Source organism: Neophocaena asiaeorientalis, unplaced genomic scaffold, assembly GCF_003031525.2.
Source record: "Neophocaena asiaeorientalis asiaeorientalis breed wild unplaced genomic scaffold, Neophocaena_asiaeorientalis_V1.1 scaffold166, whole genome shotgun sequence".
Lineage (NCBI taxonomy): Eukaryota > Metazoa > Chordata > Mammalia > Artiodactyla > Phocoenidae > Neophocaena > Neophocaena asiaeorientalis.
The window spans coordinates 3,102,033-3,116,981 of NW_020174933.1; the positions used below are offsets into that span (position 1 = coordinate 3,102,033).

Genomic DNA, 14,949 nt, shown 5'->3' on the forward strand with positions numbered 1-14,949 from the left:
CAAGGTGCTGAGAGATCTGATGTCTGGTGAGGACCCGAATCCTGGTTTGCAGACAACCGTCTTCTGGTTCTATCCGGAGAGAACAAGCTTGCATGTCTTTTCTTATAAGGACACTAATCCCATTCATCATGACCTAATCACCCCAAAGGCCATGCCTCCTAATGCCATCACACTGGGGGTTAGGATTTTAACATATGAGTTCAGGCAGAACACAAACGTTCAGTCCCTAACAGGTGCGGCCATGAGGACAGGGTGGCTTAGCAGTTGGGTATCCCCAGGGATTTGTTAATTTTGTTGATCCTTTCAAAAAACCAACTCTTGGTTTTGTTAATTTTCTTTATTGTTTTTCTGTTCTCTGTTTACCTCGGCTGTAATCTTTATTGTTTTCTTCCTTCTGCTAGCTTTGGGTTAGTTTGTTCCTTTTCTAGTTGCTTAAGGTGTAAAATTAGGTTGTTGATTTGAGATCTCTCTTCTTTTTTAATATAAGCATCTACAGCTCTAAGTTTTCCTCTTAGGAAAAAAAGAATGTGTTGTTTAATTTGCACATATTTGTGAATTTTCCTGTTTCCTTCTGCTGTCGATTTCTAGTTTCATTCCATTTAGTCAGAAAATGTACATTGTATGATTTCAATCATTTTTTTTTTTTTTTTTTGCGGTACGCGGGCCTCTCACTGTTGTGGCCCCTCCCGTTGCAGAGCACAGGCTCCGGACACACAGGCTCAGCGGCCATGGCTCACGGGCCCAGCCGCTCTGCGGTATGTGGGATCTTCCCGGACCGGGGCACGAACCCGTGTCCCCTGCATCGGCAGGCGGACTCTCAACCACTGCGCCACCAGGGAAGCCCCCTTCAATCATTTTTTAAGACTTGTAGCCTAATATATGGTTTATCCTGGAAATATTCCACACCACTTGAGAAGAATGTGTATTCTGCCCTTGTTGGGTAGCGTGTTCTATATGTGTCCATTTAAGTGTTCTATTTTCTTATGGACCTTCTGTCTAGTTGTTCTATTCATTATCGAAAGTATTGAAGTCTCTGACTATTACTGTAGAACTGTTTATTTCTCCTTTCAATTCTGTCAGTGTTTGCTTCATATATTGAGGAGCTCTGCTGTTTGGTACATAGATTTTATAATTGTTATATCCTTTTGGTGAATTGACCCTTTTATCATTATATAATGTCCTTCTTTGTCTTTTGTGACTGTTTTTTTTTTTTTTTTTTTTGCGGTATGCGGGCCTCTCACTGTTGTGGCCTCTCCCGTTGCGGAGCACAGGCTCCGGACGCGCAGGCTCAGCGGCCATGGCTCACGGACCTAGCCGCTCCGCGGCATGTGGGATCTTCCTGGACTGGGGCACGAACCCGCGTCCCCTGCATCGGCAGGCGGACTCTCAACCACCGCGCCACCAGTGAAGCCCTCTTGTGACAGTTTTTTATCTAAATTCTATCTTTTATATTGGTATAGCCACCTCTGTTCTCTTCTGGTTACTATTTGAATAGAACTATTCATCAACTCTTTCCTCATTCATTAAAATGACAAGTCACCCAAAAGGCAGTCATGGTAGAATGGCAATACATTTGCTAGTGTCATGGAAATGCAAATACTAAGTGCAACGTAATTCACACCATCACTTAACACTACAGTAACCTAACAAGGAGCTCTGAAGCCTCTGTTGTTAAAAAAATATCCTGGGCTTCCCTGGTGGCGCAGTGGTTGAGAGTCCGCCTGCCGATGCAGGGGACATGGGATCGTGCCCCGGGCCGCAAAGATCCCACATGCCGTGGAGCAGCTGGGCCCGTGAGCCATGGCCGCTGAGCCTGCGCGTCCGGAGCCTGTGCTCCGCAACCGGAGAGGCCACAGCAGTGAGAGGCCCGCGTACCGCAAAAAAAAAAAACATCCTTAGCCAGTTGATACTGACATGTAGGATATTCATTTAGACATTTTGTTTCTCTGATGTCCTTTGTATAAGAAGCTATAAATCTTTTGTTAGTGGAAGATCACTTTCCATCTTACTGCCTTTTCAGGAAATGCCATATTAAGCCACCTAAAAGAAATATTCAAGATACTGGAAAAACAAGATTCACATTTTACTGTTAAAGTTCATAAAATGTATTTTTCTGAAACGGGCCTGAAAAAGAATGTTAAGACAAACTGTCTTAGTGCTTTCTACCTAAAAAGTAAATTTATGCTAAATATATACTGGTGAAGTTATAGAACAAAGGTATAAGGTCATAGTTGGAAAACTTAATCATCACAGTGATGATGTATACATTAAAGTTTGGGTGAGTAAATTAAATTTCTACAACAAATGAATTTAAAAATTATATTTCCCAATAATAAACACATAATAAATATAGTCTTACAAAAACTTGTAACCCTTCACTCAAGGCTTAAATTCCATAAGAGAGGGCAAAAATTTTACACTGAAAAATAGATTATTACAGGACAATGTTTTGCCTTTCACAGAAAAAAATTAGCCAGAAACAACTTCATAATGCTAAAATTTAAAAATTCAGATTACGTTCAGCACTTTACCCCACTTGGCTAATTCTCTTTTCTCTTTGTGTCTTTATGGTGACTGATAAGTAAATATTTTTCAGGCTTCTCATTTTTCTCTGTCCAAGGATAGTGACAAGTTCAGTGTTGCTTTCTCAACAGTGCTTGCATCATTGATCTTATCCTCTCAAGGAAATTTTATACTGTTTTTTTTTTTTTTTGCCTGTGACATCCAATTTAGTAAGAGCTAAATCAAAATATTTAGGGTTTATAATTTTCTCTTTCTACAAGAGGCACCAATTCTAGGATGGTCATTTGGGATATCCTTTGAGATCAAAAGGAAATTCAAACAACATCAATGATTCAATCAACAAATGCTTATTGGCAACTGTGTATAGGTACTGTGGTAAATAATCAGAGAACTATTACATGAGTAAGGAATTCTCTTTTCAAGGATGTTACAGTCTGGATAGGCTATTTTTAAAAAATATTTATTTATTTATTTGGCTGTGCTGGGTTTTAGTTGCGGGATCTTTAGTTGAGGCACGTGGGATCTTTTTAGTTGCGGCATGCAGGATCTAATTCCCTGACGAGGGATCGAACCCGGGCCCCCTGCATTGGGAGCTCAGAGTCTTAGCCACTGGACCACCATGGAAGTCCCTGGGTAGGCTATGTTACAAACACACACACAAAAGACCAGTCATACAGAGGAGTTAATGATGAGTGTGAAATAAATGCTATGGACCACAGTTGACATTGGGTCAAAGAGAGAGATTTCTTTGGCCTGTGGTAGTAAGGTTGGCTACCTAGAGGATGTAAAGAATCAGTGTAGGATGGAGAGAAGGGAACAGCGAATGTTGAAGGAGGAGAAGGGGAGATATCTCCAGAATAAACCGAAATGATCTGCCATGAATTGAAGTATGCTTTGGTAGGTTAGAAATTAGATTTGAATATATCTCAAATATACTGATCTGTGCATATTTTCAAAATATCCCTTTGGAAAGGTGAAGCATATATGGTTGACTCTCTTGGCCCCATCCAATGCCACAGGGTACTGCCGTGGCCAATGAAATCACCCTACTGCAGGCCTTTCCCTCACCCTTAATCTCTTTCGTGTCTTAGACCCTCTTCCATATCCAGTACTTTGCTTCACTGTGGATTAGGATTTATAATCTTACCATCATCAAGTCTTAAAGATAATTCCCAGCCTTCGTCTATGTAACAATCTTTTACATTGCAGCACTGCTCAGAATTTTGTCTTCTAACAGTACCTGGATCAATGATCATTTTAACTTCAAAAAATTTCATTAACAGCTGCTAATTAAAGATTTGCAGTTTCAGACTTAACCCATGATTTTTATTAGTCAGGATCAGAATAAAGAGAATATAGGGCTCTGGTTATCTGTTTTAAATATAGCAGTGTGTACATGCCAATCCCAAACTTCAATCTATCCCTCCCCTGTCCCCTTCAACCCCTGCCCCATAACTATAAGTTCGTTCTCTAAGTCTGTGAGTCTGTTTCTGTTTCGTAAATAGGTTCATTTGTATCATTTTATTTTAGATTCCACATAGAAGCGATATCATATGATATTTGTCTTTAAAATAGATAACCAACAAGGACCTATTGTATAGCACAGGGAACTCTGCTCAAAATTCTGTAATAACCTAAATGGGAAAAGAATTTGAAAAAGAATAGGTACATGTATATGTATAACTGAATCACTTTGCTGTACACCTGAAACTAACACAACATTGTTCATCAACTATAGTCCAATATAAAATAAAAAAAAATTTTAAGTCATTAAAAAATAAAACAAACAAACAAAAAAGCATATACAGGTCTCCAGAAATAAAATAATCAAATTAAAGAATTCAGGAAAAAATTACACGAATGTCTGCCTGTACACAAACACTCCTCCCTGCTCATCCATGTGGAGGACTCAAGAGAAAGACAACATCTACCCTCTCACCCCACCCCACTGTGTTAGCCAAAGAGTTGCCTTCCTTACTAGGAAAAGCAAATGATCCCCCACTGACTGCATTGCCACTAATTTCTGATGGATTGGGGGCAACTTGCTAAACTTCTTGGTATCTCAGTTCTAACCCCGTGGGGTTGTTGGGAGAATTAAACAGTAACCTGTAAAGTGAAAAGAACACTAGTGAGTGGCAGCCCCCAGCAACTGGAGTAGTAATAGCTGCTTGCCATATAATCCAGTTTCAACCTCAATATAGCCTTGGTATGATGAGAATAGGAATGGTGCAGAATAGGAAGAAGGAAGAAAGAAACCGTAAGAATTCACTACTTTATTTCTTAAAAATTGGTGGAATGTTTGTGGAGTTTGAATTTTGAAGGTATTTGATGAAGAGGATCATAATTTCAAATCCAGATCAATGTATTGCTATCAGTATAATCACTACCGTCTGCATTCAGTATGTTCACCCTATTAGCTGGTTACATTTCGACAGTTTTCTGGGTTTGCTACTGCAAGCTTGGACCTAATGGTGCCCGTGTTAAATTCTATAAATAGATAAGAAATCCTTTGGCATGATGAAGCAGTGGTTCTTTGACAATTTGACAGTTGTCTACAGACATTTTTGATTGTCACGACGGGGAGGGTCCTCCAGGTTTCTAGTGGGTAAAGGCCAGAGATGCTGCTAACCGTCCTACAGTGAGCAGGACAGCCCCTCACGACAAAGAATCATCTGGCCCAAAATGACTACCGTGCCAAGGGTGAGAAACCCTGATGTAGGTGAAGCAATACCAAGACGTGGAATGATGGGAATACTGGCTTTGAGCCATATGAATGTTACTGTCATTCATGCCCTCACTGTGTCACCGAAAGGCCAAGAAAATTACTTATACCCCATTGCAGAGGAAGTTTTTAATTAAGGAGACACGGCAACCTGTTTTCCTTGCCAGCCCAGTATAACCATGAATACATCATTCTCAGTGGCAGGACTTCAAGTTATGTGAAAGTTCAGTAATATGGACTCTCAGTCACCAAAGCTGCCACTGTACAGTGCCTAATCTGTTTTATTTGCGGGCCACCGTAATTCACAACAAACTCCCAGTCCGGCAGCCTGATCGGAGATGGCCAGCTAGCTACCTAGTGGTAGGCCAGCGACTTTGGACTCTTTCTTCTCAGAAAGGGCAGCAACTTTTCCTTCACTGAGACAGAAGCATTCTGAATTTGGACTTGCTTTTCTATCTGTCCTGCCTCTCCCAGCATCATTATCTGTGGATTCTCTTTTGCAGCAGGAAGTGATCAAGAATGAAGTTAACGGGACAAAAAAATCATTTTGGGCTGTAAAATGCAGTAGAACACATGAGAAAGAATAACCAAGATATTTTTAAAAGATCCTAAATCTGATTTAAAAAATTGTTTCATGATGACTGAAATTTGATTACTCATGGGAAAAGAAAGAATATTAAAGCAGGTGTTCGATTAGTATTGAAATGTTAAGTAACAAAAAAGTTTCTAACTTTCTTTTGAGTAATTCGGAAAAACAGAATTCTGCTTTGAGCAGTGTGCTTTTAAAATAAATTAGAAATGAGTGGCCTGAACATAGGAATCTAATAAACTTTATTAAATATTTAAGCAACATTGCAGAGAAGATTGCACACTACCTTCCCTCACAATCACAAGATAGCTGCTAGTAGCTCTTAAGACAGGACACTTCTTCACTTACCCCATCCCAGTTGTAGAATAAAAGCTCTTCCCGTAAGTCTGACTGGACCAGCTTTGGTCACTTCCCTATCCCTGAACCAATAATAATTGCCTGATGTTGTCATGTGTCGATTGCTTCTAACTTAGGTTTCCGATTCTATTATTGTGAGGCCAGTGGAATCACCATATTTGAATAGACTAAACAGGACGCCTCTCTGTGGCTGGGAATGGGATTATTACCTCTGAAATCACATGAGTCATAAGGGGCATAAATGGAGGATGGATGGAACTTGGGGTTCTGATGCAAAGGAGGAAAGGAGAAATAGATGCTAGGGAAAGAGTGTCCACGAGGAGTGAAACTCTCCTTCCCTTGTAGAGAGAGTCAAGGTCACATCCCCTCCAACACTTACACCTCCCTTCTCGTCTGTTTTCTGGGTTGTGCAAAAAGCCGAACACAGCCAAATGACAGTGTCAACTTCTGTTTCAGCAACAAACTTATTATGTCTTGGAGATGGGGTGGGAAGGAGGGAGAACAGTAAAACCTTCAGATCTACAGAACCAAGAGTCCGGGGAAAGAAAGCAAGTGGTTCATGAGCTGTAATGTTGTGAAGAATCCTCTTATCCATCACTCAGCTCTACTCTTGGGTTCCTGTATCTGTGCATTCTGCTGTGGGAAATATAATATATGCCACTAATTCAAAGCATATATTGCATCTGAAAGGCAGCAGCCAATCCCCATTGCATTGCTTTTGTTAGCACAGATAAAGCTGACCCACGGAGGAGGGCAGAGCCGAGAGAAGATGTGAGAAATTAAGCAGGACCTTTGATCAAAATGTGCCTGAAACCCAATCTACCTTCTGACTTCATGTTCCTGAGAAAATAAAGTTCATTGGTTTTGATTCCGTTTTTTTAATTTTATTTTTTTATTGAAGTAGAGTTGATTTACAGTGTTGTGTCAATTTCTGCTGTACAGCAAAGTGATTCAGTTATATACATATATATTTATATATACATTCCTTTCCATTATGGTTTATCATATGATATTGAATATAGTTCCCTGTGCTATACAGTAGGACCTTGTTGTTTATCCATTCTGTGTATAAAAACTTACATCTGCTGATCCCAGCCTCCCACTCCATCCCTCCCCCAGCCCCTCCCCCTTGGCCACCAGTCTGTTCTCTGTCCCTGATTCTGTTTCTGTTTCCTAGATAGGTTCATTTGTGTCATATTTTAGATTCCATATATAAGTGATACCATATGGTATTTGTCTTTCTCTCTCTGACTTACTTCACTTAGTAGGATAATCTCTAGGTTCATCCATGTTGCTGCAAATGGCATTATTTCATTCTTTTTTATGGCTGACTAATATTCCATTGTACATACGTACCACATCTTCTTTATCCATTCACCTGTCGATGGACATTTAGGTTGTTTCCATGTCTTGGCCATTGTGAATAGTGCTGCTATGAATATAGGGGTGCATGTGTCTTTTTGAATTATAGTTTTGTCTGGATATATGCCCAGGAGTGGGATTGCTGGATCATATGGTAACTCTATTTTTAGTTTTCTGAGGAACATCCATGCTGTTTTCCACAGTGGCTGCACCAACTTACATTTCCACCAACAGTACAGGAGGGTTCCCTGTTCTCCACACCCTGTCCAGCATTTGTTATTTGTAGACTTTTTAACGATGGCCATTCTGACCGGTGTGAGGTGATACCTGACTGTAGTTTTGATGTGTATTTCTCTAATAATCAGTGATGTTGAGCGGTTTTGATTCAATTTTAAATGGAGTTTGTGTTATTTATTTTCCCCCCAAAGCATCCAAATAGATACACTCTGATACAGTGGAGGCCATGAGGAGAGTGATGAGAATCTGAGGTTCACTCTGGGCTCTTCCTTAATTACTATTTCTAATGGCAAAGGTGCATGAAGACCACTCTCCCCCTACACTGGCAGGACCGTGGAATATGATGGTGCTGGAAGAGAAGTGTATTTTTTCTGCCCAGCACCCATTATTTGGAGATCTGTCTTCACCTACTCTACATGGTACTTGGTATTTTAATCCAGTTTCTTCAAGATTAGATGGCAAGATGGAATTAAATGTGCAAGAAATTTATTGGGAAAGTGCTTATCAGAGAAAATGAGGAGGGGGGCTGGAGAGGCTGGGAGCGTGGTCAGACTTGGATGCAGGTCTGATTAAAGAAGAGGGAAGATGGGAAGGAGATGGAGGCGTATGGGGTCTGTGCTAACCTACTGATGGCCTTCAGAGCACAGTATCAGGGACCTGCAGTTGGAGATCTGAGAGGTGCCTTCCCCTTGGCTGCACAACCAGTGATAGGAGGGAGCATGCTGGACTACGCACGCCCACTGCAAGGGCAGTGAGACTAGGCTGGGTCAATGACATACCCTTTCAGGAATTTTAATATGAGGGAGAAAACCCACAAAGGACTTAAGGTGTCAGAAGCAGAGTCACACAATGGCAGGGACCACAGGGAAGCGTCTTCTGCTGACGACTTCAGTGCTGCCTTGATTGCATTTCAAGGTTTTATGGTTCAGCATTTTCTTTGACTGCATGGATTGTTCAGTATAATTGCAATACATCCTTTTGTTTTGAATTTAGAGTTGTTTTCTATTGCTTGTAGACGTCAAAGAACCCTAGCTGAGGTGGGAGGAAGGGGTTAGTTTTTAAAATAAGTAAATGTGGGGACTTCTCTGGTGGCACAGTGGTTAAGAATCTGCCTGCCAATGAAGGGGACACGGGTTTGAGCCCTGGTTCTAGAGGATCCCACATACCGCGGAGCAACTAAGCCCATGTGCCACAACTACTGAGCCTGTGCTCTAGAGCCCACAAGCCACAACTACTGAGCCCATGTGCCACAACTACTGAAGCTCGCACACCTAGAGCCCGTGCTCCACAACAAGAGAAGCCACCACCATGAGAAGCCCGTGCACCGCAACGAAGAGTAGCCCCCACTTGCCACAACTAGAGAAAGCCCGCGTGCAGCAACAAGGACCCAACACAGCCAAAAATAAATAAATAAATAAATTAAAAATAAGTAAATGCTTTTAGAGAAATAAAAGTAGGTATTAGTATTGTTTAAAATTTTTAAAAGTACATACATGATTTTATATTGAATATGTTCTGGAAAGTTGCTTTTTTGTTTAAAATTATGTCTAAAATTTCATCCATGGCTACAGTTCAGTATGGAACATTCCATTAAATGAATATGGTTATTCCATTGAAAGATTACAGTATTTTGCAGTTACATAGGTGAATGTATGTGTATGTGTCTCTTGTGCACCTCTGAAAGCATTTCTACAGAATACGTACCTAAGAGTATAATTGCTGTGTCCTGAGGTAACCACTTCTTTAACTATGATCATATTGCCAATTGCTCTTCATAGTGGTGGTAACAATTTACTCCCCTGTCAGGAATACCGAAGATTTCTCATTGCTTCACAACACTGAAATACTTGGTATCTTTAGATTCTTTTTTTTTTAAGCAAGAAGTAGATTTATTAATATAGGATGCTTGCTCGTGAAGGTTACAAGCGGGAAGGCAAGAGGACTCTGCCTTCTCGATTCTTAAGTGTGGTATAGCCATAAAATATTACTTGGCAGTAAGAAATAGTGAAGTACTGATACATACTACAACATGGATGAACCTTGAAAATATGCTAAGGGAAAGATTCCATTCATATAAAATGTCCAGGAGAGGCAAAGCTACAGAGACAGAAAGCAGATTAGTGATTGCCAGGGGCTGAGTAGGCTGGAGGGAAATGCAGGATGAATGCCAGAAAGTATACAGTTTCTTTGGGGGGAAATGGAAATATTCTAAAATTTATTGTGGTGATGGTTTCACAGTTTTGCAAATATGCTAAAGCCATTGAATTGTACACTTTAAATGGGTGAAGCAGATGATATGTAAGTTATATCTCAATAAAGCTATTGCCAAAAAAAAAGTTTGGAGACCACTGGTCTAAACAGAGTAGAAAATATTAGCAGTAGTTAACAAAGTGGATGATGGAGTAATATGAAGTAAAGAAGCCACATATTTTGATTGCTTATTGGAGATGGCGTAAAATTAGAGGTGACAGATTGTAACCCAGGTAGACTTGCAGACATGTTGTATTATGAATTGAGATGATACCAACATAGAGAGGGTGTAGACAGCACCATGTGTCTCCAACGGCTGTGATTTCAGAGACTGTCAGAGCCTAGTGATGTTGCAGAGAGCTTTGGGGCTCCTATAACATATAATAAGTGCATGGCTGCCTTCTATCTTTCTGATGTACTGCGATTAAAGTATTATGTGAAAATTCAAGGTAAACAAAGACCATGAGTTGCTATATAAATATTTTAAAAGACAGAAAGTTACTTTTTTTTTTTTTGCGGTACGCGGGCCCCTTACTGTGGCAGCCTCTCCCATTGCGGAGCACAGGCTCCAGACGCGCAGGCTCAGCGGCCATGGCTCACGGGCTCAGCCGCTCCACGGCATGTGGGATCTTCCCGGACTAGGGCACAAACCCGTGTCCCCTGCATCGGCAAGCGGACTCTCAACCACTGCGCCACCAGGGAAGCCCGACAGAAAGTAATTTTAATTGTGTCAATGTGGTACAGCAAGGACTGGGATTGCACATATAAGACTTCAAACTACCATGTATACTTATTGTTCTTTTGGATAGCACACCTGCTTGTCAGCAATGCTTTCTCATTCCCAGTAGAAAAATGATGAATACTTATATGGTACAGTACATGCCCTAAGAGATGCTAAATATAACATAAATCTGTAATTACTGATTATACTCAATTCTGGCTTTGATGATACTGCTGTCTTCGTTCACATCCACTTATATCTAAATGGACTTTCCTTATAGATGGGGCTATAGTTCTAGATTTTCCAGAGATCTTGATTTAGTATGGTTTAACTATTGTCAAGAATAATGAGTTGTGAAGTATATCTAAAAATAATCCAGAGTAGGATATACTCTGAGAAGGTATCAAAACATAAAAAAAAAAAATCTCAGACCACATATCCCAATGTGGAGGATTGAAAAACTTTTCATAAAGAATTATCATGAAGGGACTTTCTGACTCCACGCTTCCACTGCGGGGGGCATGGGTTCGGTCCCTGGCAGGGGAGAGAAGATCCCACATGCCACAGGGCACAGCCAATAAACAAACAAACAAACAAATAAATAAAAAGACACAAACCGAAAAAAAAAATCACATAAAAAAAAAGAATTATCATGAAGAAAATTCTCTCTGTGAAGGGTTTTCTTATTCACTTATGCATATTCTATTTCAAGAGTTTTCAAGTAATAGTCCCTTCCTAAGTTAGCTATACGTTGATCATCATCACAGCTTTCTGCAGGTATGACATTTGGAGCTAATTATCTATATAATTCTGGTACTTTGTTTGTGAAATGAAAACTTAAAAAAAAACTAAGTCTTAAAATGTATATATTTTATGCTCTGAAAATGCTTTATCATCAAGCAAGTCCTGACAAAAGGCTTTTTGATAAAATGGATTTTCTGCATGTCTGAAATCCTCATTATTAACACCATTCCCTTAATGGCTTCTAAGGAGATGTTTGCATTTTAGCAAGGCTAAGTTTTTGTTTGTTTTTTTAACCTGGAAATAGCCCCTAATTGAGTAAATGACCTGAACTGACTTCAACCAGAAAAGTGCTAGACATCTGGTGAAAGGGACTGACGTCAGGGAAAAGCCCTAAGAGGCTAGAATAGGGGTGGCCACTTTGGTTGCTATTAGGAGTGCGGGAGGTATGAACATTAGTGAAATGGGCTGCTGGGGGTGGAAAGTGGTGTTCAGGTGTGTTCCAATGACAGCAGCATCCCCTGAGCTCCAGGTAATGGCTGACTGTGGGACTGTTGTCAGACCTTCAGATTTTTCAATAGGCCAGCAACTTGGATACAGCTGTGAACTCTTCTTATTGCTAAATGTTGACAGCTAATTACATTAAAAAAAAAAAACAACTGTAAGTCAGCCATTTGTAAGCCAGAAAGTTTAGTTCTGCAGGCTGTATGAGGCCACAGACCACCAATCTGAAATTTTCACAATAGAACATTTGCCAAAGGAAGCTGAGGAATATTGAGGACAAAAGTTGGCCACTTCTCAGTTGAACCTAGAGCTAGCAGCACCAGGAATTCTCACCTCTGCTCTTTGCACAGTAGGTGTCTCTATGGACTAGGCCAGCTCCCTCCCTGAAGATGGAGTTCAAAGGCGATTCTCAACTCTCTCAACATTTTTAGAACAAGCAGAGGCCCCATCCTTTCCCAAAAGTCACAAGCCAGTCTTCTGAGTTGAATAAAATCATGGGGGATACTGCTGTTACTTCTACCAGGGATTTAAGAGCATAAACGTTCTTAGATATTTACCTTACTCCTCATTCCTCCCATATACTGGTTAGTACTTGGCCTCTTCGATGACAAATCACTGGGAGCTTAGAGTATGAAAGTCCGGCCAGGATGTTGGGAGTTGGTGTTCTATACATGACTAAGTCAATCAAGCTTCTGCTATGGTTAAGAGCATGAGTCTACAACCAATTGCCTGGTCAAATTCTGACTCTACTACTGACTTAATAACTGAGCTTAACCTATCTGTAAAATGGGGATAATAAAATACCTGAACCTGAGGCTGTTGTGAGGATGAAGTACATTGATACTTAGTGCTCTATACAGTTGTTTGCAATTATAGGAAAAATATTATTTTGGAAATTTGGAGGAAACTGAGGCTCCAAGAAGCTAATTGATTTGTCCAAAGTCACACTACTTTTTAAAAAAGTAAGTGCTGGGATTTGAACTACAGTCTCTCTAATTCCAAATTCTGGTCTATTTAGCCCACCCCAGATTTTCTCAGAATAATGTGGGGTTTGTCTGTTCGCTCAATAGAAGTGATTTGTACAAAACCAGCTTTTGCTGCAAATCCTGGTTGCATTGGAATGCAATATTATAGAAATCAATGGTGGTATTTCTAGGCAAATCGCCTTCTAAATGATTAAGTTTGAGTTCTTCAAAGAGGAAAACAGGTTCAGGCAATAAGAGAAAATTCACAAGGCAAAGCTGGTCCCAAAACCAGAGGGCAGTGGAGAAAAGCAGTGTCTCTAGAAATAGTGGACTCCAGATTAAAAGATTTGTCCAAAAGCAGAGAAAACTAAAAATTTATCTTTTGGTGCTTGTTTTGGGACATAGTAGGTCAATTCAGGGTTGAGTAGTAAACTAGGCAGTAAAGCCTAGTGATCAAAAGAGGCCTCCTGAATTAAGTGGCCTTGCAAAATTCACCTATATCCAAAAGTTCATTCAGAAACATTTTTATTAATTCAACATCTATCTCACAAGCAGCTTGATGACCACTGACAGGTAAGGAAAGCAAGGCCTGACTTTAACGAATGAGTTACCCGAGGTCACATGGGGAGTTGCGGCAGAATGAGAACTAGACCCCAGGAACATGTATGTCGGTGGTGAGGCCAGGACCCTGGACTGGCACACAGCCCAGTCCTACATAGATGGCTTTATCTAGCTGAGACAGAAAGGTACTTTCAGACCTTTTCAGCCCTGCCCCGCATCAGCTCACAGCAGCAGAAGCCCCAGGCAACTCACACCTGCTAGATCTTGCCAGGCCTAAGATGAGGCTTCTCAGAAAACAGGCTCACTCAGGTACCCCGAATCCAGCAAAAATCGGTGGCAAGTAGGGTTTCTGTTGGGTAGTCAGTCTCTGTGGACATGTTAATCTGGGTGCCTTTGGGCTAACACGCTGCAACTCCTTTTGGAGGCTGAGGGGAGAAAAACCAGCCAAGAGGACCACCATTCAGCCTGCATCTTCCCCTTGCTTTGCAGGCCCCTTGACTCCCTCCCTTTTTTTGCCCCAGGTCATGGGCTCCCTGTGCTTACTACTCTCACAGCAAATCTCCTACTCTGCTGTGGGACCCTGAGACCCTGAGAAAAGATGCCAACTGCCCCCATGCAACTACCCTGGAAAGGCCTGGCTGGGAAAGAAGCGGGGAGGCCAGGGCTTCCCTGGTGGCACAGTGGTTGAGAGTCTGCCTGCCGATGCAGGGGACACAGGTTCTGTGCCCCGGTCCAGGAAGATCCCACATGCTACGGAGCGGCTGGGCCCGTGAGCCATGGCCGCTGAGCCTGTGCGTCCGGAGCCTGTGCTTCGCAGCGGGAGAGGCCACAACAGTGAGAGGCCCGCATGCCGCAAAAAAAAAAAAAAAAAAAAAGAAGGGGGAGGCCAGGGCCCCGTGGAGGAAGAAGGGAGGGTGCTGGACTTTACGGCTTTCACCTAGGGCTACTGGAAGCTGGAGGAAGGTTTTTCTGGCCTTTCTGAATGATCGAATCACTGATTCTGCAGTCTCTCATCTTCTGAGACCGACGCTCTAGAAGGAGACAGCCTGGGCCATGGTTGCCAAGAGGCTGCTGGTGGCAGCGAGATCCCTGGGGAGCTCCTCCGAGGCACCCACTGGGAGGTGCAGGTGAGCACAGGTGTTGGCCAGGGTACAAGGCCAGGTGCCCAGAACAGCCAGTGCAGCCTAGCTGGGGCCTATGGGGTGGGTGGGAATGGGCTGGGTCACTTACAGTGATTTCTCTGCTAGAGAAGTTGATGAGGAATGATGATATATAAAATATATGTGGGTCAATATTAGAACTTTTAAATGTATCCACCATGCCTCTTTGGCTGAAATTCTTCATCAGCTGCTATCCTCATTAACCTATGTTACCCAAAGTGATTTTTTTTTTTTTTTTTTTTTTTTTTTTTTGGGAC

At 41.5% G+C, this 14,949-nt stretch overlaps 1 protein-coding gene across 1 annotated transcript in view; it reads left to right on the forward strand.

Moving 5' to 3' along the window:
- Window positions 1–13,530: 13,530 nt before the first annotated feature.
- The window catches only part of ERO1B (endoplasmic reticulum oxidoreductase 1 beta), a 90,207-nt gene continuing 88,788 nt past the window's right edge, over window positions 13,531–14,949 (forward strand). The window contains exons 1-2 of the mRNA XM_024761486.1: window positions 13,531–13,544; window positions 14,539–14,659. Of these exons, the coding sequence (XP_024617254.1) occupies window positions 13,531–13,544; window positions 14,539–14,659 (135 nt within the window). The remainder of the gene's footprint in view (window positions 13,545–14,538; window positions 14,660–14,949) is intronic.